This window comes from Myxocyprinus asiaticus, chromosome 50 (genome assembly GCF_019703515.2).
Source record: "Myxocyprinus asiaticus isolate MX2 ecotype Aquarium Trade chromosome 50, UBuf_Myxa_2, whole genome shotgun sequence".
Classification (NCBI taxonomy): Eukaryota; Metazoa; Chordata; class Actinopteri; order Cypriniformes; family Catostomidae; genus Myxocyprinus; species Myxocyprinus asiaticus.
In genome coordinates, this window is record NC_059393.1 from 11,369,078 (window position 1) to 11,394,519 (window position 25,442).

General features: G+C 38.8%; 1 protein-coding gene across 1 annotated transcript; it reads right to left on the bottom strand.

Moving 5' to 3' along the window:
* Nucleotides 1-1,131: 1,131 nt before the first annotated feature.
* On the bottom strand, nucleotides 1,132-23,452 carry LOC127439187 (WD repeat-containing protein 47-like). Its single transcript, XM_051695323.1, has 14 exons — nucleotides 23,325-23,452; nucleotides 22,424-22,596; nucleotides 22,029-22,112; nucleotides 21,818-21,902; nucleotides 19,657-20,444; nucleotides 15,758-15,866; nucleotides 14,599-14,768; nucleotides 12,790-13,023; nucleotides 12,502-12,669; nucleotides 5,119-5,288; nucleotides 4,827-4,997; nucleotides 4,527-4,658; nucleotides 2,220-2,438; nucleotides 1,132-2,064 (listed from the first exon to the last, which is right to left on the bottom strand). The coding sequence occupies exons 2-14, from the start codon at nucleotides 22,579-22,581 to the stop codon at nucleotides 1,922-1,924; spliced, it is 2,631 nt and encodes an 876-aa protein (XP_051551283.1). The 5' UTR covers nucleotides 22,582-22,596; nucleotides 23,325-23,452; the 3' UTR covers nucleotides 1,132-1,921.
* Between the last annotated feature and the right edge of the window lie 1,990 nt (nucleotides 23,453-25,442).

The window sequence follows — 25,442 nt, forward strand, 5'->3', positions numbered from 1 at the left end:
ATACTTTAAAAAACAATTTTTACTATACTAAAAATACTTCTGATACAGATATTGAATTGAGAGGATTGATCCTCACATAAAATTATGTATTTTCTGAAGATGTTTTTTAAACTGGTGATTTTATAATTTATTTAAAATGACAATGAATGTGAATCATAAAAAAAAAAAAAAGAATTCTATTAGCGAATACACTGCCTGGCCAAAACAAATTGCATACTCTAATATTTCATTGGACCGACCGCCTTTAGCTTTGATTACAGCGCACATTCGTCAACCTTATGCAATGTCACAACATTTATTTCTGTCCAGAGTTATGTTAATTTTTGGCCAAGATCTTGTATTGATGACAGGAGATTCAAACCACTCCATAAAGTCATCTCCAGCACATCCCAAAGACTTTCAATGGGGTTAATGTCAGGACTTTGTGGTGGCCAATTCATGTATGAAAATGATTCCTCATGCTCCCTGAACCACTCTTTCACAATTTGAGCCTGATGAATCTAGGCAACAATGGAGGAATTTTTAATTTCTGACAAAAAATCCATTGACGGGATAACCTTGTCATTCAGTACATTGAGGTAGTCAGCTGACATTGCTGAGCCTAGACCTGACCAATTGAAGCAACCCCAGATCATAACACTGCCTTAAATCCAAATGGCGACTTTCTATTTTTGGCCAGGCAGTGCAGTTGCATAGGATAGGCGCTATTTCTCCTTCCACAGATATTACCATGCAAAAATGCTATAAAGCACTTCACAACTTATTTTTGTCTTCAAAATTATTTTCAAGGGCACAAGCCCTCAGATCAAAAGGTCACACTTTGAATCAAGCGTGTCAAAACCTTGGTAATGTATAAAGAACAAGAATATATTTTAGTTTATTTATAGAGAATATTTTATGCTCATTTTAACTTTTGACTGATTATAACCTTTATATCTTATATCCCAAATGCTACATAGGAATGCCAGTAAAAGCTAAACATCTTAAGCCTTTACCTAAACATTGTATTCACTGTAGATATGCATACAAACTAATAAATAATAAAGGATTTCATGCTTTTCTGTTTTGTTTGATTTCTATAATTGTTTTTTTGTTCGTTTTTGCAATTGTTCATTAAGCATAATACCTTGCGAATGTTTATTTCCATGTTCACATGAATCGACAATAAACATACTTTGTACAACAGATGATTGAGCGAGTACTATCCTTTTTAATCTGGCTCAACAGGAAAGGTGCTGATTTGTGCAAAAGTGATGCATATTATGCATAAAAATATGCACAAGGAAAATGACAATCTAAAATAAAATCATTCCTAAAACAAATGTATGCAACACCCTAATGAGGATGACTTTCTCAAAACATTATTCCTCAATATTTACAATGTTGGTTTATTTACATTTAAATAATGAGATGAATATTCATGCTGCATGAAGACATCCGCAAGTGCTATGATATCATGACGTGACTTCATCTACTGAGTAGACAAAATCTACTGAACAATAATGTCCATAGTGCAATGTGCTATACATCTGTAACTATGCCTTGATCAGTTCATCAAGCTCATATTTACAAGACATTCAATTTAATAAGTGTAACTACAAAGAAAATAACTCCAAGGCACAATTTAGCTCACATTTTCTCACATTTGTCATTCAACAAGAATTTATAACAGCAAAACACAGAATCAACGCTACGTGTTTATGTGAAAGTCAGCTATTTTGGTATTTTTCGGAGATGTTTATATAGCTGCTTCTTCAGTGGACATGCGTTTCCAAATGTTGACTCGTGACTAGGTTTAAGAATTGAACATTTCAATATCCAGTCATTTTTTTTCTTCAGTATTTAATGTGTCTTTTTTTTAGTCCCGAAGGATAAGTTGTTCTGTGCTATTTCTTTTCTTTTGTCTGCAGACTGGTGTAGGTTAAGGCTGGTACGCCCATAGTGTGACAGTCTTATCAGCTGAGGAGGACAGAAAGGAGAGGTCTCTGGTGTGCCACCGGCATTGGATCACTTTATCACCGTGTTCAGCAACTACAGTAACTGGCAGAGTTTTGGTGAGATCCCCTGGAGAAACGTGTTGAGAAAAGAATACACATTTGTTGAAAATGATGAACCATTTAAAGGGGCCATTATCATGCAGACACAGTACATACAGCTCCCTCCCTAGACAACATCATCATTTTGAAACAAGACAGATTGTTCTTACTGTTGCCACTTACCTTGAAGATCAGTGATCATGACTTTGTTGTCATAGGAACCAGTGAGCAGATAGTGCGCACCAGGAGAAAAGCGGACAGAGCGAACGTCACTGGTGTGTGGGCTGTACGCCTGGACGGTTCGACCACCTCTGATGTCATAAAGCATGCAGCGACAGTCCTCCAATCCGGTGGCCATGAGCCGCCCACTGGGATCCACTGCCACCGAGGCCACTGCACTTCCTGTGATCAGAAAATTCCAAGCACATGAACATGTACATTTATTAGATGCATACTTCTGCAAGCTTTCAAGCTTATTCAGACGAGATAACTGGGTGGCCTCTGAACGTTCATGCAGAACCCTAAAGACAAAATGAAAATGGACCCGATTTACTTTATTAATAAAGATGGATTTTTCAATAGCCAATGCCAATATCTAAAGAGCTGGGTAGCCGATATATATATACACACACACACACACACACACACACACACACACACACACACACACACACACGTGTACATCATGTACAATAACCACAGAATTTAATCTTAAGAGCTATAATTGGATTTGTAATGGATAATTTCCACATTTTTGGGTTGGACTGAACAAGTATAGTGGGGTTAACTGCAATACAGCAGAGGTACATGTGAGGCCTTAGCAAATACAAAACAAGTTAAACAGGAAAAAACTTGTCACCAATGGTCGAAAGCACAGATAGTCCTACCCCAAACTCACAGTATTGGTTGACCAATGCATCAAGCTGAACGGACCACTCAAACAAACAGAGCAATTTTGGAAAGTGCTATCGGGCCACAGTTTACACTTAACGGTGAAATCAACCTACTAATAGCTCTCTTACAGTTATTTCTACATTTAAAGAAAGGATAGGGTCGAGATCTGGTGAACTGATGGATCTCATCCTGCCCTATATGATTTCCAGCTTGAATATAGTGTTTCACTGACATTGACTAATTATATATAGAAAAAGAATGCTTTAAAAATCTTTTTGGATCATTATAAGAAATGTTAACCTTCATATTTTTATGAGCCTCGGTCAGCAGGAGGCAGTCAGCGCAACTCTAGCTGAACAGGCAATGCACAGCTGTACAGACAACAAACCAAACTCACTGAGAGCAGACAGCACAGCACAAGGACGCGTTCTCACTTATAAAGACAGCTGGATGGAGTGGGTTCTCGAGATGTGTTTTTCTCATTTTCAAACTAGCGCTGTGTTTATGACGCGATGCAACCAAAGTGAGACGCTCCAAAAGCGTCCGTCTGACGCAGGATGCGTCAATGTACACATATCTCGGACAGATTGACAAGTTCAATTACAAAATGGATTGCTGTTGACTGTGGGCCAATGACAGCCTTATGCTCAATGATATTTAAGTAAACAATATATTGCCTTCTAAAACCACTTTTTGTATCATCTAATCAATGCTTTACACAATAATGCCACAATAATGTACCGTTTTTTAAAGGAATATTCGGGTTTAATACAATTTATGCTCAATCGACAGCATTTGTGGCATAATATTGATTACCACAAAAATTAACTTTTCTTAAAAAAAAATATAAGCAAAAATCTGTGTTCCAGTCAGGCACACTGGAAGTGAATGGGGCCAATCCGTAAACGTTACAATTCTCACTTTTTCAAAAGTACAGACACAAGATGTAAACAATATGCATGTCAACATGATTTTTAGTGTGATAAAATCACTTGCAAACCTTTTCGGTGTAAAGTTACATACAATTTGAAAACTGTTGCCGTGACGATGTATTGTCAACAAACCCTGCAACGACTGTAAAAACGATGATTTAAACAACTTTATAGCTCAAACAATAGAGTCTGAATAATTTTTTTTGTGGTAATCAACATTATAACACAAATGCTGTCGATTGAGCTTATTGAACCCAGAATATTCCTTTAATTAAATCTAAATGATCATATTTATTATAAATAGTTTTTTAAATTATTTAAATAAAATTATTACATTATCATTATTTATGATTTGGGGGCCTTTCTTAGCAAATATTGATATATATGCAATTACTTATAATTAATTCGATTAGTTAATCAGCACATCATGTAATTAATTAGATTTAAAATTTTAATTCAATTGACAGCCCTTATATTTCTGTAAATTAAATGTGATGCAAATGGCATTTCATGTTGAACCAACAAAAGAGACATGTACATACATATGATATGTAGGGATTAGTTTTATGGATTCAGGTGAAAGTGCTGCAAGAAATGATCCACTTTCCAATTCTGGACTTTTTTTACTTCTTAATACGAGAAAGAGCAGACTGAAACCTCAGACCTGTTCCATGCAGAGCTGTCCCGACCACTTTCACACAGCTGGGCACACGTAGATCCCAGAACCTCACTGTTTTATCCTGAGAACCAGATGCTATCATCCACCCATCCCAGGTGTACAGAGACAGTATGTGTCCTGTAAACAGACACACAGGGCAGCAAGTCAGAACATATTCATATATGCACACATACAAGAAAACAATACGGCATAATGTTACAGAAGCATTCAGTTCATCTCATTTCTTGTCAACCATTTATAAGGGGACAGATGAAAGATTAGTTTCTTTGTCAAGATTGTGTGCACCTGCATGGCCGCTGAGAGCGTGAAGGCCTTGTCCTCTCTGGCAGTCGGTCGTGTAGATGTTGCAGTCTCCAGCCCCAGCACTAATGAGAATGGCGCCTCCACTCTCTGGGCCCTCCATAAACGCCAGGTCTCTGATAGTGCCATCATGCATGCTGAACTCTAGATCTGGCCCTGCAGTCAAAATATACACACTAAACATTACATATCTTATTCATAGGCTCATAATTAAGATTTAATTTACTTCACTTTATGATTATATTCACACTACACAAGATACATATTTTCATATTACCTGTGGCGTTGCAGGTGTCTGCGTTGAAAGGAAGAACTTTGACATACTTGTCATTGGAGCCCGTGGCAAGCAGCTGCCCACAGGGACTCCAGGCAACACAGTAGATGGAGCCTTTATGGTGCTTAATACGTTTAAAGCAGATGTCAGGCTGCCTTACTGGACTTTGAGCACTATAGAGGAAGAACAGAGCTTGTAGATGACCAACTCTCTGCACACTTATATTGGGTACTACAAAGTATTACCATGTTTTTGAACATGTGCCAAGGTATTCTTTGAAGTAACTTGGAGTACCATGTAAATACCATGGTACAGGACAAAAGTCAGTATTTTGGCACCCTGCCAGACCATCACAATAAGGATCAACAATTACTCAAATGTTTGCCATATGAATTAATAGAATCGAGAAAGTTTACTGGCCATAAAACTATATTTTCTATTTAAAAATATATTTTTGCCCTTCTGACAATGGTATTTAGCTGTTGTTTCCCTGCATATTAGTGACAAAATAGCGCTGTTCACAGTGTCAATTGAGCTGAATCGTGATTTTATTCCTCATATTTTTGTTTAAGTCGTAATTCCACATGTGTCGCCATGTGGAGTTCTGGAGGTAAAAAAGATTAGTTATCCTAGATAAACTTCTTAAGATAAATTTTCCACTGAGGTTAACTGTTAGAAGCGCAACTGTCTTTGATTTGAATAGCTCACAACACCAGGGTCCGACTATCGCTCTTACAGTTTGACCTATTCATTGTGTTGCAGTTCCTTATAAATTTACTGATTACTGGTCAGTAACTTTTTATTTACTTGCCAAAATAATTTATGGCCCCTGGTCACCAAAGTGTCAGGGACACCTTTTTGTAGAGGTCAACCATTGGTAGATTTTGCAGATGCTAATACCGATACCTAAGGTGGTGGATAACCAATTAAATCGGCCATAGTCTTTAAAATCGATTTATAGAATAAAAAAATAAAAAAACGAAAAAAGTTCATAATCTTTCCTAACTATCACAGGCACAGAGGCTACAAGAATCCAAAATGTAAAAAAATCCCAGATGCAGTTTATTGTGCGACCAAAATAATAATAATATTATTATTATTATATATAAGCATAATACGTGACTTTTAACTATAAACAAGCCAGAAATACACTTACTTATTTTTGGGACTTTTATTTTGAAATAACTTTTGTTAAAAAAAGTTTGTTACAATTTTGCTCTATATTTAAAGCTGCACTATGTAACTTTGTGCTCTCTAGCGACATCTGTGGTTGAAATTTAAAATAGCAAGCAATTTGCGGAAGAATACATTAGGTCTGTCGTGTTTCGACACTACTGCCCTATTGGGTGTTAGATTGGCCTGCCTGAAGTCCTGACCATCTCCAGCTGAGAATGTGTGGTGCATTATGAAGCAGAAGACCCCGTACAACTGTGCAGCTGAAGACCTACATAATGGATGAATGGGGGAAAATTCCACTTTCTAAACTTAACAAACTTGTGTCTTCAGTGCCCAAATGCTTAATAAGTGTTACTAGAAGAAATGGTGTTGTTTCACAGTGATAAACACTCGACTGTCCCAACTTTTTGAGTGTGTTGCAGTCATCTGATTTGAAATTACTGTACATTTAAAAAAAACAATTTGAATTCACAGGGTAAAACATCATATCATGTGTAGTTGTAGAGCTTTCAATATAGCAAAGGGTGAATATAATTTACAAATCACTCATTTTTGTTTTTATTAGCATGTTTCATACTGTCCCAACTTTTTGGGAATCGGGGTTTTAGAAGATGATATTAGATATGGATTCATTTAATCCATTAATCCAGTGTGTTGGGCATTTCTCTGCTTAAACTGCCTGAGTTGAACACGCTATCACCAGCAAAATTAACCGCTTTAATAAATTAAGGAATTAACATGTGAACTTGAATTAAATGCGCTAGTCAGAATAATCGTAATTTGCGTTGTGAATACACTTTTTCCATAAGAAACATGCACATGCAATGTAATATCCTTTCATGGAAAATGAATAAGTCTCTAAAGCATGAAGAATTCAGAGTACAGTAGGCTAACTTCTAAAAGGTAGCTAATACTTCCATCTATACATTATTATTTCAGGAGCTCAGGTTTTTCACAATAAGGACAGTAGGCCTATGTACATTTATACTGTATGTTTGATACAAGTTTACATTAGAAAATGTTTATAATTTGTTTGTTTTTTCTAAATATTTGAATATTTGATTAAAGTTTGGTCTGTTACAGTTTGACTCTTTTTGTCCATATTGCATGTCATCATCAAGTAAAAGATAACATTTTATTCAATGAAAATAATATGTAATTTTTGTAAAACTGACTAAAATTAATTAATATAACGTGACGAAATAGTGACTATTTTTAAAGGACATTTTTGTCAAAAGACTAAAACGAAAAACAAACAAAAATACGGCAGTTGATTAAGCAAGTGAAACTGTAGGCCTTATAACACTATAAAACGAGCAATAATGGGGATAAAATATACTTTATTAAACATGAAAATAATATGTACAAGAAGTCAATTTCAGAAGTCATACGTATTAGTAAACATGCACAGTAACTTCCACTGACAATGGATCGTGATCGGTAAACACACGAGTAATGTTTGATTCATAAAAGCATTACCCCTACCAGACAACATACTGTATCCAATTCCAAGCATAATAGCAGGTAAACAACTTCGCCAAATGGATAACAGATAAACATCCATCCAGACTGCAGCGACAGTGACTGACTGAACTGAACAGCGTCCTCAGCCGGAACATGAGACAGCTGGCACTTCTTTCCTGTGTTTACGGACATGACGTCATAATGCAAAGAGGAACGACATAAGCCAACGATTTCACACCAAATCCAACCCGACAGTTCAAAATACAAATTATTTTTATAGGCTTACTTATTGTTTTGAACACTGATTGTTTATGTACTTAAAATCAATAATGACAATTTGTTCATTTTCAACAAAAAAAATCATACATAGTGCAGCTTTAAGTATTTACCAAATTAAGCCCTTTAAAGCCTATATATTAAAAGAGATTAAGGATTAATATATATATTAGGGGTGTAACGGTACATGTATTCGTCCCGAACCGTCACGGTACTGACGTCACGGTTCGGTGCATGCAGTCAGACGAAGAATAACATCCGGGTCAGTCACAGACAATCCACTCAAATCCAGAAGGGGGCGCACGCGGTAATGTAACACTGTTTGCTAACCGCCACAACAGGAAAAAGAGCAGAAGAAGAAGAGACCCTATATGCCCAAACACAAAAAAATAATGGCTTCTCCTAATGCACAAGTTTATTTTTCATTATTCTATTTATTTTGTACTTTTATAACACAAGAGATGCTTTTCAGTTTTGTAGCTGCCTGTGACCAAATACCTTTTGTTTTTTTATCAATACTACAAAAAAATATGGCCTATGCAAGAGTGCATTCTGTTTACTGCTTAGTGCTTAATACACTAAAGGAGGCTGTACTGTACCAACTACCTCAGGGAGGACTAAATGCCGCTAGGTGGAACAAACTGTAATTTGCACTACTGTCTGTTCAAAATAAATGAAAAGAAACCTAGCATTTGGGATTTGTTGCTTTTTCCTTTTGTACCGAACTTGTATCGAACCGTGACCCCAAAACCGAGGTACAAATCAAATCAAAATCAAATCACTTTGTCACACAGCCATATACACAAGTGCAATGGTGTGTGAAATTCTTGGGTGCAGTTCCGATCAACATAGCAGTCGTGACAGTGATGAGACATATACCAATTTACAATAACATCAAATTAACACAACACAATTTAAACATCTGATATACACATAATTACACTCAACAATATACAAATAATAACATACACTGTACAGTATACAATACACACTATATAGATACACATTATTCAATAAAAATAAAAATATATAAAAAAGTATATATATATTTAGAATGTACAGTATTGTATTGTATTGTACTGACATTCAGGCTGTCGGTTGATAGTCAGTTGTTAAGAGAGAATATAATATAATAATAATATAATTTATGACAGTCCGGTGTGAGATATAAGAGTAAGGGTAATAAAGTGCAGTGCTGATGTATTTTGATCGTGGGAGATCAAGAGTTCAGAAGTCTGATTGCTTGGGGGAAGAAGCTATCATGGAGTCGGCTGGTGCAGGTCCTGATGCTGCAATACCGCCTACCTGATGGTAGCAGTGAGAACAGCCCATGGCTCGGGTGGCTGGAGTCTCTGATGATCCTCCGAGCTTTTTTCACACACCGCCTTGTATATATTTCCTGGAGGGAGGGAAGCTCACCTCCGATGATGTGTCTGGCAGTTCGCACCACCCTTTGCAGTGCTTTGCGGTTGTGGGCGGTGCTATTGCCATACCAGGTGGAGATGCAGCCAGTCAGGATGCTCTCTACAATGCAGGTGTAGAACCGTGTGAGGATGTGGCGGTTCATTCCAAACTTCCTCAGCTGTCTCAGGAAGAAGAGGCGCTGATGAGCCTTCTTCACAACGACTTCAGTGTGGATGGACCATGTGAGTTCCTCAGTGATGTGGACACCCAGGAACTTGAAGCTGCTGACTCTCTCCACTGGTGCTCCATTGATGGTGATGGGACTGTGTTCTCTGTCTTTTCTTCTGAAGTCCACCACAAGCTCCTTTGTCTTACTGACGTTGAGGGAGAGGTTGTGCTCCTGACACCAGTGTGTCAGAGTGTGCACCTCCTCTCTGTAGGCTGTTTCATCATTGTCAGTGATCAGACCTACCACCGTCGTGTCATCAGCAAACTTAATGATGGCATTGGAGCCATGTGTTGCCACACAGTCATGTGTGTACAAGGAATACAGTAGTGGGCTGAGAACACAGCCCTGTGGGGCTCCAGTGTTGAGGGTCAGTGATGAGGAGATGTTGCTGCCTATTCTAACCACCTGGCGTCTGCTTGACAGGAAGTCCAGGATCTAGCTGCACAGCGAGCTGTTTAAGCCCAGAGCCCGGAGTTTCTCATCTAGCTTGGAGGGCACTATGGTGTTGAATGCTGAGCTGTAGTCTACAAACAGCATTCTCACATAAGTGTTCCTTTTTTCCAGGTGGGAGAGAGCAGTGTGTAGTGTAGATGCAATGGCATCATCAGTGGAGCGGTTGTTGCGGTAAGCAAACTGCAGCGGGTCAAGAGAGAGAGGCAGCACAGAGCAGATGTAATCTCTGATTAGTCTCTCAAAACATTTGCTGATGATGGGGGTCAGAGCAACAATGGTGGAACAGGCACAATGGTGGATGTTTTAAAGCATGTGGGGACTACAGACAAAGAGAGGGAAAGGTTGAAAATGTCCGTAAAAACACCAGCCAGCTGGTTCGCGCACGCTCTGATGACGCGGCCCGGAATGCCGTCTGGGCCAGCGGCTTTGCAGATATTCACCCGTCGGAAGGATCGGGTTACATCCGCTACAGAGACGGAGAGTGAACTAACCTCTGTAGCTTCAGCATAACTGGCTTGTTTATGCTCCTCCACGTTCCCGGAATTAAAAGCGGAGGTCCGCACATTAAGTGCGAACATCGCTATTGATCCAAGGTTTCTGATTCGGATAGATTCGTACAGTTCTGGTCGGAAAGACGTCCTCTACGCACGTTCTGATAAAACACATTACGCTATCAGCGTAAAGCTCGATGTCGTCATCAGAGGCGGAACGGAACATCTCCCAGTCCGTGTGATCAAAACAGTCTTGTAGCGTAGAGTCTGATTGGTCCGACCAGCACTGGATCGTTCTGAGGGTGGGTGCTTCCTGTTTCAATTTCTACCTGTAAGCGGGCAGAAGCAGAATGGAAGAGTGGTCCGATTTGCCAAATGGTGGGCGGGGGAGGGATTTGTAGCCATCCCGGAACGGAGAGTAGCAATGGTCCAAAACCCGTTCCCCTCGTGTGTTGAAACTAATGTGCTGGTGATATTTTGGTGCGACTGATTTTAAACTGGCTTTATTAAAGTCCCCGGTCACAATGAATGCAGCCTCAGGGTGCGCGGTTTCCTGCTCACTTATAATCCCATACAGTTCCTTGAGTGCCTGGTCTGTGTCGGCTTGTGGGGGAATGTACACAGCAGTGATAATGACCGCTGTGAATTCCCTCGGTAGCCAGAATGGTCGACACAGAAGCATAAGAAATTCCAGATCAGGAGAGCAGAAAGACTTGATAGAATGTACGTTCCTCTGATCACACCAGGATTTGTTGATCATAAAACATACACCACCACCTCTGCTTTTACCTGAGAGGTCTTTCGCTCTGTCCGCTCGGTGCACGGAGAACCCCACGGGTTCAATGGCTGAGTCTGGAATCTCCGCAGACATCCAAGTTTCTGTTAGGCAGATAATGCAGCAGTCCCTTGTATCTCATTGGAAAGAGATCCGCGCTTTCAGCTCGCAGAGCTTGTTATCCAGAGACTGAACATTTGCCAGTAGAATAGTGGGTAGCGGGGGTCGATTTGCGCGGTGTCTTACTCCGATGAGAACGCTGGCTCTGTTTCCCCTTTTCCTCCTGCGTTTCCGCGGCCGTGCTGCCCAGACAAAGGGCTCTGCTTGCGTGTTTGTAAACAGCGGGTCGGCATTGAGGAATGTGAAGTCCGGTTTACGGTGTGAGATTGCTGAACCAATGTCCAAAAGTGTTTGTCTGTCGTAGACAATAAGGCAGACAACATCCAAGATAAAAAACATAAGAATTGTGAACAAAACAAACAAAACATTACTAGGTTGTGTCGGAGCTCGCAACGCAGCGTACCGAACCGTGACTTCTGTGTACTGTTACACCCCTAATATATATATATATATATATATATATATATATATATATATATATATATATATACACACACACACACACACACACACACACACACACACACACACCACATTTGTTGACAGGGCACGTTTCGATTTAGTCACATTTTTCTTTGCATGCCCTCGCTTCAATTTAGAACACTTGATTATCTAATCAAAATAAGCAAGTGAGGTTAAAATATGATGAATATTGTCAATAATTAAAGATTTAGATACAGCAAATCTCCATGAGGTGTCAAGAGATTTCACCTATAGAAGCCGCTGTTAGGTCGTTCTTACTACAGAATCCTTCAGATGAGGAACACAGAGGAATAAAAAAATAAATAAAAAAAAAAACATACAAAAAGCAACTATTGGCACCGATTAATTGGTAAAACCAATATATTGTCTATTTTTACTCTTTTGTATGCAATGGTTTATATAAACTTCTTCCAGATCATAACAATTCATCAGGCCATGAGACCAAAAAAAAAAAAAAATCTTCAAATTAAATTTAGTTTTAGACAGTGAAAGCATCTTAAATACTGATGCCGTACCTAGCTTTGAGGGATTGTGGGTAGGTGCAGACACGCAGTGTTTTGGAGTTTGATCCCACTGCGTAGAGGGCCCCAGAAGGGTGGAAGGCAACTGCTCGCAAAGCCTGTGTGTCCTCCAGCGTCTGTACTGCGATGAATGGGGATTTTAGTTTCTCGTCCTGAAACACACTATCATGATATATCAGCATTAAACACCTCGAAAGACTTGAAGATACATCAGTGCCAGCTAAAGCTTATCAAACTCTAAAATCGACTACAATAGTAGTGAGCTAAAGAAACATCCCTCACCTCTGGCTGACCAACACAGGGGACTCGTCCAGTGAAGGAATGCCCCGGCCTCCTCCCTTTTGAGGGGTGCTGCTGACCACCGAAGCCTTGTTCCGGCCTAATCCGACATCAGGTGTTTGTTTACTGGCCGTGGGGGCTGTCATTCCATTACACTGCTGGACCAAAGCCTGAACATCTTCTCCAAGATCTTCCATGCCCACTGCCACATTCAGTTCCTCCAGTTTCTGAATAGACCTACACAAAATATAAAAACATTAGGGGTTGAGCAATATGGGGTTTCCAATGGTCAATGCTGATATCTAAAGAGCAGGGTGGCCGATGGCCAATATCATGCAGATATTTTTACAATTCTATTGTACTGACTATTGTATTGAAAAAAATCCCTCTAGGGTTGTCGACTTAACGCGTTAATTTAGTCCAATTAATAATATTAAAATAACACGTTAATGCAATGAATTAACCAAATTCAAAAACATTTCCTTCTGAGCAATTTGAGCTTGAAGTACTAAACCATCTCATGTTTTTTAAGAGTCTTATTCAGTAGGGGGCAGTAACCACAACTGAAGCTGTACAGGGAACACGCAGCTGTACAGGAAACAAAAGAAAGCTGACAGCAGACAGCACAAGATGAGGACACATTCTTTCATTCAAACACAGCTGGATGGAAGTCGTGTTTTTCTAAGTTTCAAACTATGTTTAACTTTACACAGAACCAAAAACGTTCGTCTGACGCAATTACGTGGAAATAAACAATAGCCTATGTTGCCTTCTAAAGCCACTTTTTGTATTGTCTAATCAATGCATTACTCTTACAGAACAATTTAATGTATTTTAATTATCTAATTTCATACACACACACACACACACACATATAATTATATATAATTATAATTGCAATTAATTTGATAAATTAATCAATGTATCATGTAAATACTTTGATTAAAAAGCGACTAACAGCCCAGAAAAAAAACCACACTTATTTTACACAACATTAACTGTAAAATTAACTACAGATATTTGTGAATATAAGAAATGCATTTGTATTATCATTTACAAGACTTTTTAAAATATTTGTATGCATTATCCATCAACAAATTTGTCAATAGATTTTGGAACTGACTTTTGTTAATCAGTTAAGTGGCATGGTTATCGCCTGATGTCGATATTATCTCAAAAGTGCCAAATATCGGCAGACTAATCGGCCTTAAGACATATCGGGGTATCCCCCACCATTAAAAAAAAATAGTGGTTGTCTGATATGGGTTTTTAAATGGTCAGTGCTGATATTTTGAGAGCAGGGCAGCCAATGGCCGATATATACATACAATTTAAGAAAAGCAAAAGACATGAACACAATACTGCTAAAAAGCAATGTTACACTGATTTACACAACATTTATTACAATTTATTATAAATATTGTACAATATTTATAAAACATTTATTATAAAAATTGTAGATTGACAAAAGATTGATGATAATCTTAAAATGCCCAAATATCTGATATATCATGGTCTATCACTATATATATAAAAAAATAATAATATTCTTAAAGCACATGCTAATTCTGTTATTCCTGTCTAAAAGTAATGGCACAGCAGTGATGCAAAATAACACAGTTAATGTGCATTACAAACAAGTGAAACAAATGACAAACTCTGTTGTAAGCAAGATTATACAAGTAGAAGTTTCAGTCCAAAAAGCACTTACTTGCAATCACAGCATCTTAGCTAGTAGAAGCCACGTAAGCAATCAACAACACTGCAGTTTCAACACATTTAATGCCTATGGGGCACATCAGAGGGTCTGACCTGTTCAGAAACTTCTGTGTGAGGTTGTGTTGTGCAGCGTCTGATGGCTGGTTTGGAGGATGAACTCCACCTTCCACCAGCATCTGATGATACAGCTGCCTCTGCTGCTGCTTCTGCTCGAGATGCTGCTGCACCCGCAACCGCTGACGCTGGAACTCCTGAATCTGCTCCTGCAATGGTACATTAGGCTAAAGATCCATGCATGTAAACTAAAGGTCGCTGGTTTAGTCAGAGACATGGCCTGGAAATAGACCTGCTGGTTTAATTCCTGGAATTGGCAATTCACTGACAAAACACAATTAAAAATGTTTTAAATATGCACAAATCTATATCAAGGGCTCAGCCCTAATCCTTATTGTTCCCCCCCATTTTGACCAATAAAATTCCATGACTTTTCCATGAACCTTCCAGTCATTTGTGATTACGGTCACACTGTGATTAAAAAATAATTGTGACCAATTCATTAATAAATCTTTTACACAGATTCATGAACTGTTTTGAAATATTCATTAAAAAGAACCACCTCAAAAGGAACAATTCACTCACACATCATAACGGACTGCGGCTTGCAAGCAAGTTTTACACTACACAAGAGCATAATCTGGATTATCATTGTTTTTGTGAATCATGTTGATTTAAATATGTCTCCATGTCAATGTTATCTAACTGGCTTACATACCTGAGGTTTCATTGAAATTACTTCAATGATTTGTGATCTTCTTGGAAGCCGTTAGAATGTGTAAAAAATCATAAATCACAGTTTGCAATAGTTTTCCAACAAAAGTGGGTTCATGAAATTATGAAGCTGTTATGCAGTTTTATTTTAGCTGTATAATTTCAAGATACTAAGTGAATTATTTTTATTTCTTTTTACATTTTTGTAAAGAAAACTTAAAATCTAATGTAAAACCTAAATATATTTCCGACATAAAAATTGCAATAAATAAAACTGATCTTTTCTGTGGTTCAGTATTGGCAGAAAAAAAAAAGGCTTACTGGTGAGCCCTGACATGTACTTAATACATTAAGGAACAAAAATGATTGGACAAAATTTGTGTTCTTTTTAATATGTGTAATATTTGTCCTTGTGCTGAAATATAGTGATTTGTGGATACATTTTCATATCACTCTGCTAAAACACTGAGGAAAGGGAACTTACCTCAGACTTTTCACCTGCAGCCATGTTGCCACCATCCTTCCCAGGAGTCAGAGGAGGATGCAGAGAGTTGGTTCCCGAGCCGCTTATCTTCTCTACCTTTGTTTGTGCTCTGGATGAACAGCATGACATCAGTCAATACACAAGACCACACTAATAACAAAGTACCTTGATGTGAAATAAACAAAAACTTAATCGAATACTGCTATCTTTTGGTTAAGACTGTAACAACTAGAATGTGACAAAAGACAAAGTTCTGTGCAGTACACTAAATTAACTAAAAATCAGTTAAGAATGTGTTTGGTAGGGGGACTGGGTAGTTCAGCGATTATTGACGCTGACAACCACCCCTGTAGTCGTGAGTTCGAATTCAGGGTGTGCTGAGTGACTCCAGCCAGGTTTCCTAAGCAACCAAAAATTGGCCTGATTGCTAGGGAGGGTAGAGTCACACGGGGTAACCTCCTTGTGGTCGCGATTAGTGGTTCTCGCTCTCAGTGGGGCGCGTGGTAAGTAGTGCATGGATCGCGGAGAATAGCATGAGCCTCCACATGCTGCGAGTCTCCGCGGTGTCATGCACAGTGAGCCACGTGATAAGATGACTGACTGTCTCAGAAGCGGAGGCAACAGACTTGTCCTCCGCCACCCGGATTGAGGTGAGTAACTGCACCACCACGAGGACCTAGTAAGCAGTGGGAATTGGACATGCCAAATTGGGGAGAAAAGAAAAAGTGTTTGGTAATCATTTTCAAAGTGCAAATCTATAAGGCTTCGTACTGTATGTTTTCTGTAAGTCCCTGTCTTTTTACAAGTATGTACTTCACTAGTAGAGCTGTCAGGGTTTACTTCAGTGAGTTTAACAGGATTATGAGTGTTAAGCTTGTCCATATGTTAAATTTCACTGCTCGCAGTAATGCCTTGGACAGAGACAACATTCTCGGCGGGCAACTAGCAACCACCTAGAACACCCTAGTATAGTGGCTGTCAGTTTTTATGGTAAAGCACCACTCACGTTTTCTTCAGAATATAGCTATTATTTAATTTGGTGCTGCTAGATGCACAGAAATTTCTTGCTTCACCTTTAGCTGTTGCAAGAGCAGATGGTAACATCCACATGTGTACAACTGTCAATAGAGTACAACAGTGGGGTCCCAGTTTTAGCCGTCTTGGTTCTGGAAGGAGTTTCCAATAGGAGTTTTATAAAACTCTTTATAAAAAAGTTGAAAGCCATGAACGAAACCAACAAGCTCAGATTTGAAGCAAAAAAATTATTTGAAAATCAGACAAAAGACAAAGGTGCTACTACAACTACATTTCCATGAAGCATTGCAAATGATGTTATCAAATGAAATAAATAAAAAAAAAAAAAAAAAATCTAATTTAAAATTTTTGATAATAAGTATAGAATAAACATATTTAAAGTATACTTCAAAATAACCAAATATACACAAATATATAACTCTGAGAGTGTAGGTAGGAAGACCGACTAGATTGCATCATGGGAGAGGGCTGTTGCTGCAGTTTGCTTGCTGTGATTCTCTGATTGGTGGATCGTTTCCCATCAGGATCATGGGTAGTGTAGTTCTTCACCAGAAATTCCACTATTAAATATTATTTAAAAAGAAATTAAGTTGGAATAACTTCGACTGATGGCTTCAACAGAAGCATCCCAGACAGCACACGTACATGTAATTAGAGGTACTAATTACTGGAACAAAAACCTCTAAAAATAAGCTGCTAAAACATAATTTGACTCTCGATGAATGTACCGTTACATTGTCTTCAACAGCAAAGAACTTAGGTGTTATATTTTATACCAATCTGTCCTTTGAAAATCACATTTCCAGTGTTTGTAGAACAGCATTCTTCCACCTCAGAAATATTGCTAAATTACGACACATGCTCTCTGATGCTGATGCCGAAAAACTAATTCATGCGTTCATGACCTCAAGACTAGATTATTGTAATGCATTACTGGGAGGATTTCCAGCAACATCAATAAATAAACTTCAATTGGTTCAAAATGCAGCAGCCAGAGGGCTGACGAGAACCATGAAATATGATCATATTAGCCCCATTTTATCATTGTTACTGTCGTTGGCTACCTGTTAAATTTCGTATTCATTTTAAAATTCTGTTAACTACGTACAAAGCTTTGAATGGTCTAGCTCAGCAGTACTTAAGTGACCTTCTACCACACTATATTCCATCACGTTCAATTACGATCCCAAAATTCTGGCCTGTTAATAGTTCCTAGAATATCAAAATCCACAAAAGGAGGTAGATCCTTTTCATATTTGACTCCTAAACTATGGAATAGTCTCCCTAACACTGTTCGAGATGCAGACACACTCACTCAGTTTAAGTCTAGACTAAAGACGCATCTATTTAGCCAGGCATACACCTAATTTATTCTTCACCACACAATTAGGCTGCTTTAGTTAGGTCTGCCAGAACCAAAAACAGTGCTCATGATCTATAATTCTGCAATAAATTGAATGGCATCTATGCTAATATTATTTTATTTGTTTCCCTGTCTCAATCTCGGGATTCGTATCCTGAGGTCACCAGAACCGGCCAGATCCAGCTCCGTTCCTGCTTGGTGTTGGACTCCACTGCTACGTGTCGCTGTGTGATGATGACTAATAGCAGCCGGTGCCAGCCAAACATCACTTCAGTCTATTACGATGGACTTCAGAGGATGAACTGATGCCAACTCCAAACATAAGACATGGGATACTTCATATGCCATAGCCTGAACTTTGGAGAGACCTCACCGAAATAACCGGCCAGTTTGAACTGTGATGCACCTAACTGATCTCTGCCTACATCACCTCGGTCTAATGATGGACTACACTCTTAAAAATGGAATATATAGACTATCAATTAATTGCCAACAAAACCCTTCATCAGCCAACTAACAAAGACAATTGCATCTAAATGAACTTCTGCAGTTAATCCAGGATGAACTTCAAAGACATTAGTCATTAATCTTACAGTTCTTACAAAATCTTTGTTTAAACACTGACCCTTAACACTTAGTTTAATAATTTTAAACCATGACTTGCACTATACATAAGTAATATTGGCATTATATTCATGATGTTAGCCAGTGGGGAACTGGCCCCCACAGTGAGTCTGGTTTCTCCCAAGGTTATTTTTCTCCATTAACCAACATCTTATGGTGTTGTGGTTTATGGAGTGTTCCTTGCCACAGTCGCCTTTGGCTTGCTCACTGGGGTTATAAATACAATTCTTATTTAAATTACTTATTTTTAAACAATTCACAATCGTATTTTATCAAACTACACAATGATGACTTTAAGACATAATAGATATTACAGTTTTATCTTCTGTTAATGCCTGATCTTCTGTAAAGCTGCTTTGAAACGATGTGTGTTGTGAAAGGCGCTATTCAAATTAAAATTACTTGACTTGACGTACATCTCTGAGATGTCTGTTTACGAGCATTTTATCTGGAAAGCATTGCATTCTAATTAACATCTGCTAAACATCTTAAAAAGATCAGATTTACAAACATTCTAAACCATAAATGTCTCAGACATCTGCTGAACGTCTTGTTGACTTCCATGAGGAAACGTACAAATTTAATTAAAAGACAAATTGCAGATGAGCAAGCAACCTAAAAAAATACACCTTCCAGATGTAAACACACACATCAAATAGATGTCTGGGTAATGTACGTATGATATTAGGGATATATCATCGATTAAAAACGTCAGAGGTCACGGTAGGTCTGTCGCTTTGTAAGTTATCGCTAATAATCAATTCCCCTATCGAAAAAATTGATTGGAATTTTACTTCCGCAATCAGACTGTTCTACTCTATAAAACGAGTAGAAAATACAAACCTAAATTAGTCATGCAGTGAGATTGCAAGATCACCTGTCTGGAGATTCAGTAAAGACACTGCCCTCCAGAGCATTTCGGCTTGAATTTGACCCAGAAGGATACCCAAAGTTAGCGAAAGACTGCGACATGGCTGTTGTTTTTCCATCAGCTTCCAAGATTTTCTTTTCTCTTCCTGCCAAGCCGTGTGACAATCCGTCCAGGGCGGGATTGAGAGACCGTGACATGTACGTATCTGCCGATTGGGGTCGGCTCAGGGGCGAAGCCGGGCAGGGTGAAAGTTTGGTGAGGAGAGGGGTGAGAAGGTCTGCGTGACCTGTCCGGGTGGGTTTGACGACGCGGTCCACGTGGATGTTCAAGGTCTTCTGCTCAAATGCACAGGCAAAGACGGATGATGAGAGGTTCTGAAGCCATGAGAGCAAACTCAAGTCCAGTTCCTCACAACCATTACCACAAAGAACATCCACAGCTAGAAGAACTTCCTCTTCATTGATCTCCTCTCCAGTCGCCTTGCTCTGGCAAAACTCGACGCAGCACTCGTACAGTATTCCCTTAATTAAGAGCTGGAAGAGACGGTCCCCGCTGGCTTTGAAGCCTGCTTCGCTCAGTTTACGGTCCGCAGGGATAAATTCAGCCACCATGGAGCAGGCCTCCTCAAAGCAGTGGACGCGGGCAGTACTGGGGTTCCAGTCTTTGAATTCAGCATGGTTGGTGAGGCGGGGGAGGGTCAGAAGCAAGCAAAGTTTGCTGTAGTCTTCTTTGGTTGGGCAGAATTCTTCCAGTGCATGGAGGGATTTGACAGCTTCTTGCATGGAAAGCTCAAGCTAAAGAAGGGAAGGACAGAGGAAAGGATCATCTGGAATGGTTATAAAACAGAGTTTCTTTCAGGCATATTCTGATTCAAGATCAGGACACAACCCAAAACCAGGGTCCGGGGTGTGGGTCCGGCAACACATCTAACTCGTGCCAGACCCTCCCCACTCCGTTCCTGGACCTGCAAAGATGCCAGTGTGTGCACACAAGGAGATAAAAGCCAGCTCCATGAGGAGAGGTGCACTCTACATTTTAATGGCAGCGGTGAAAAGGCTCCACTCACATCAGGTGTGACTCATCATCCACTGCCCAAACGAGGCTCATTAAGTTGCACCTCTCCTCTTTCCTGCCTACTCCCATTATGAGCCTGGCTGAAGGATAGCCCTAAGAGGTGGGGTGACAATGACAAGAGAGAGGAGTGCTTCTAATTGAAAGTAGGCTACTCATTACCAGTAGCCAATATCAGACGATTTGTATGTATAATCTTAAGCCCCCGCAGATAAGAGTCCAGACATCCAAAAATGTTGACATGCATTATATGATAAAAATGGGCATGGAAAAAGGAAAAAACACCCCAAACTCTTTGAAACCTGCAGACTTTAACCTCTGAGACATATATATGATATCTATTAAGGCTGCACGATTGATTGAATTAAGATTTAAATCGTGATATGACCTTGCAGGAGTACTAAACCGCAAGAGGTTGCGTTAAAAAATATAGTCTGCATTTACTTCATTCAAAGTTAGGGAGTCGCTCTCTAGCAGGTCTGTGCGGCAATTTTAGATGATAAATGTTTATCATATTACAATTCAAATAGCAAAGCTTGTCAAAATGATCTCTTCCTACATGTTGGCTATGAATGCAATAAGCCGACAGTCGGACTAAAGCGTTTACATGACATCAGAATTGTAGTGCATGTAAATGTACTGAATGTAATATTAGGACACTGTTTATTTTATTACAGACAACTATATCTGATACGCCTGTTTCATATTACATTAAAGGTGAAGTGAGTAATTTCTGCACCACTAGTGGCACCAAACCGAATTGCAAAAAATTTTTCAAACAAGTTTCCCAAACATTTCCCCAGTTTTCCATTGGTTGGCTAAACAGATAGTCCCGCCCTAAACTCACACCATTGGTTGAGCCAATGTTGCCATGTCAGGTTGGTCGGGATCTTTCAAAAAAACAGAGAAATGTTTTGATGATGCCACAGTGTTTTCTAAGAAAATGTACCTACGAATGGCTTCCTTATAGTGGTCTCTGTTTATTAATCTGGGGTTAAATATTTTAATAGAAAAAATTACAAACATCACCTTTAAAGACAAGCAATATTCAAGTCTATCTAAATCTTATTTTGTACACACACAAGGAAACACTCACATTCTCAGGGTCATCTGATGCAGACATGGCATTGTTTACACAGAGAGCTTCCAGAAATTTTTGTTTTAGGATTATATATCGAAACCTGAAAGAAGCAAAACACCCAAATGACTATGAGACAAGCAAAACATGTTAAGAGATGTTCTGGCGAAGGTACAGAACACTCAAAGCCATTACGCACCAGCACACAAGTAAAACTGACATCATTCACCTCTTTCTGTCAAATTTATCCAGGCACTCCAATGGCTGAATGAACTGCAAAACTTCCTCCCATTGCCCGTCTAATGTAAGTTGCCTATTAAAGAAAAACAAAGGACCAAATGTGAGCAAAACTACTCCAAAAATGACTTTTTATGGTACTTTTATAGGGCTTTTTAGTCAATTTTGGAGCTCGACAGCCCCAATTCCCATTATTTTTTGTTATATTGAAAATAAATGCTTAGAAAAAACTTCATTAGGGTTCAAAGGAAGAAAGAAAATACAGGTCTGGAGCGACATAATGGGGCAGTTCATGGAGATTACATTTTTATTTTGGGTTGAACTGCTCCTCCAACTAGTTGTTTAGGTTTTAAAAGACACAGCTGACCACAGCAGCATATTACCCACCTCAGAAAAAGCATATCATCTGAGTAAAGACCATTGATGACTCCGCTCTCCTTTTCTAGAGCAAGCATGCTTATGTGAAGCTTTCTGGAGTTGAGAAAGTCCAAGATCAGCTTGATGATCTCAGCTTCTTTAATGTTTATAATCTCCTCTGCAGTCATGGTGGTGTCAGATTTCTAAAGGGACAGGAGATGGTCAACTGTGAGCAAGGACAATGAGGAGCTTGTATCAAACTGTGCTTCATAACTTGTAAATTAGCCCTAGATTTACACATTTGTTAGGATTGCCATAGAATTTGACCAATTAATTTATTTTACTATTATATATACAGTATATGAAATGCATCTGACATGCAATGAAATATTTATTGATTTCCATGTATGTAACATTTTAAGATTCCCTTATATTTCCAGACTTTCAATGTTAAATATATCTAGTTATCAACAATAATGCAAGTGCATCAAATATTGTGAACCACCACCAATCGATGCCACTGATCTCAATTGCTTTAGGTGCATCATCATTTGCATACATTATGTGACCTGTAAGAAACGAACCCTGATTTATTATGCATGCAAATACAGTAGTTGCATGCAAGTACTGCGACAACTTGTGCCATGCAGGACTGTCAGGCAAGAGAACCTTGCTAGCGGTTGCACTAATGCAATAGAGACAACATTAGGTAGCTATATTGCTGCTAACAGCGATCTGGCCATTTCGTTTACTGACCCATTTACTTGCATGCAATCTGAAATCTGTCATTTTCGTTGACATTTTATAGTATGTATGCCCAGCCTGGCCCCAATATGCGAAGCAGTAAAGATTTATTCCGGGTTTCTTTTAACTCAACGCGTCCTTGCATACCTCCGTCAGTAGATACGTGCTGGATGTTGAAAAACCTTACCTGAAATAACGCTTTTGTTTATTTGATCTTCTCCAGCGCGTGCCCTGAAATGCGGATTAGCGCGAGCTCAGCGTTCCGTCGCCCGAGCGTGCGTTTGGTTTATCCCCGACAACGCCTCGGATGTCCCCACCCACCTTACGTCTGTGCCACTCGCCACCATCAGCAACAGCAACAGTTAGGGGTGTGTGATTCCAAATTTTCCGAGTCTTTGACTGACTCATTTATGGTTAATCAGGAAAGGGTTAGGATTAAGCAGAATTACAGATTATATATATATATATATATATATATATATATATATATATATATATATATATATGCATATTTTTTTTGTATTATTATGATATAATAAACAATTTTGCACTGAACATCAAAAAAAAAAAAAAAAAAAAAAAAAAAAACTTGAAACAGCAATTACATAACAGTAGACAAATATATAGTGTAACATACTGTAACATACTGTCTAACACAATGCTCGGACATCTTTATTATCTACTGCTGCCTTTGCATTTGATGTTGATATGATTGGTAATATGGTATGAGAAAAGATATCCTGGTTAAGGTAAAGAAAATGCATCTGAAAATCATTTCTAGGGCGTAAAACTGATTTTAATGATTTTTAATAAAAAAGTTATTTTCTAACACAAGTGCCATCATGAACTGTATATAACTGTAATCAACCGGTAATGGAGTGTGTCGCCACTAGATGGAGCTGTGAAATGCAATTGTGTCAAACGAGTGAGGCCAAAGGCTTTTGGTGAGAAACAGATCAATATTGAAGTCCTTGTTTAATATCAATCCCCACTTTCACTTTCACACTCTTCTTATTTTCTTTTTGGCAATTCACATTCTTCATGCATATCGCCACCTACTGAGCAGGGTTAAATATTTTCAAATCAAATTTTTATTGTCACACAACCATATACACAAGTGCAACAGTGGGTGAAAGTCTTGGGTGAAAAGTCTTTGATCTGCTTCTCACCCACACCACATAAGTCCTTTTTTTTTTTTACTCTAAATCTCCACTTTGACTTTTACATCTGAAAGTCACATGTGGTGATTGTTTAGTTTCACTTTCATAAATGCAAGTGAAAGTTAAAGTGAAGATTTTGAGTAAAAAAGGACTGAAATATTGTTTCTCACCCACGTCTATCATATCGCTTCTGAAGACATTGATTTAACCACTGGAGTCGTATGGATTTATTTTATGATGCCTTTATGTGCTTTTTTGAGCTTCAACATTGTGGCACCTATTCACTTGCATTGTATGGACCTACAGAGCTGAGATATTCTAAAAATCTTCATTTGTGTTCTGCAGAAGAAAAAAAGTCATACACATTTTGGATGGCATGAGGGTGAGTAAACTGATGAGAGAATTTTTGGGTGAACTATTCCTTTAAAGAGAAGATTCAGGTGTCTGGTTAAAAGAAGGGGAGTGATGCTGCACAGTCCCTGTACACTTGTACCTTACAGTCTGGTTCAGAGCGAGCCAGATTGTGTTGATCTGCTGCATCATCTGCTTTATAGCGTGCACAACCGGCCCTCAAGATTGGAATTGTGCCATGCAAATAGTGTTCAGCACAGATTTTGTGTGCGCATTTGCCTCATCTGCATAATTCCTTTAGTGAATCAGGTGCTAAAGCAGTTTTGTTTTATCATCTTACATGTCCAGTTTGTTGATGAGCCTCTTTTGTGACCCTGTTCCTCTTTGTCAATGGAGCGTGACCCTGTTTGACAAAGGCCTTCGTTGTTTTTGACGCATTATATGCAATTGCAACTAGGGCGTTTCTCTGCAGGATTGTGCCCCACTTATTGTTTGTAGTCTTTGCTTTGCTTAAAGAATTCACATCACATATCAAAAAGCTAATCGGCACACCTCTATTTAATTAAGCTGACATTCACTGTTAATTGGCCATCTACTGTACCTAAAGGCCCTTTCACATGACTTGTATCAGGGCTTCAGCATGCCTCTTAAAGGAATAGTTCATGCAAAAATGAAAATCTGCATTCATTTATTTATTCTCATGTCATTCCAAAATCGTATGTCGTTCGCATGTGCAACACAAAACAGGATGTTATGCAGAAAGTTAGCCTCAGTCACCTTTCATTTTCATTGAA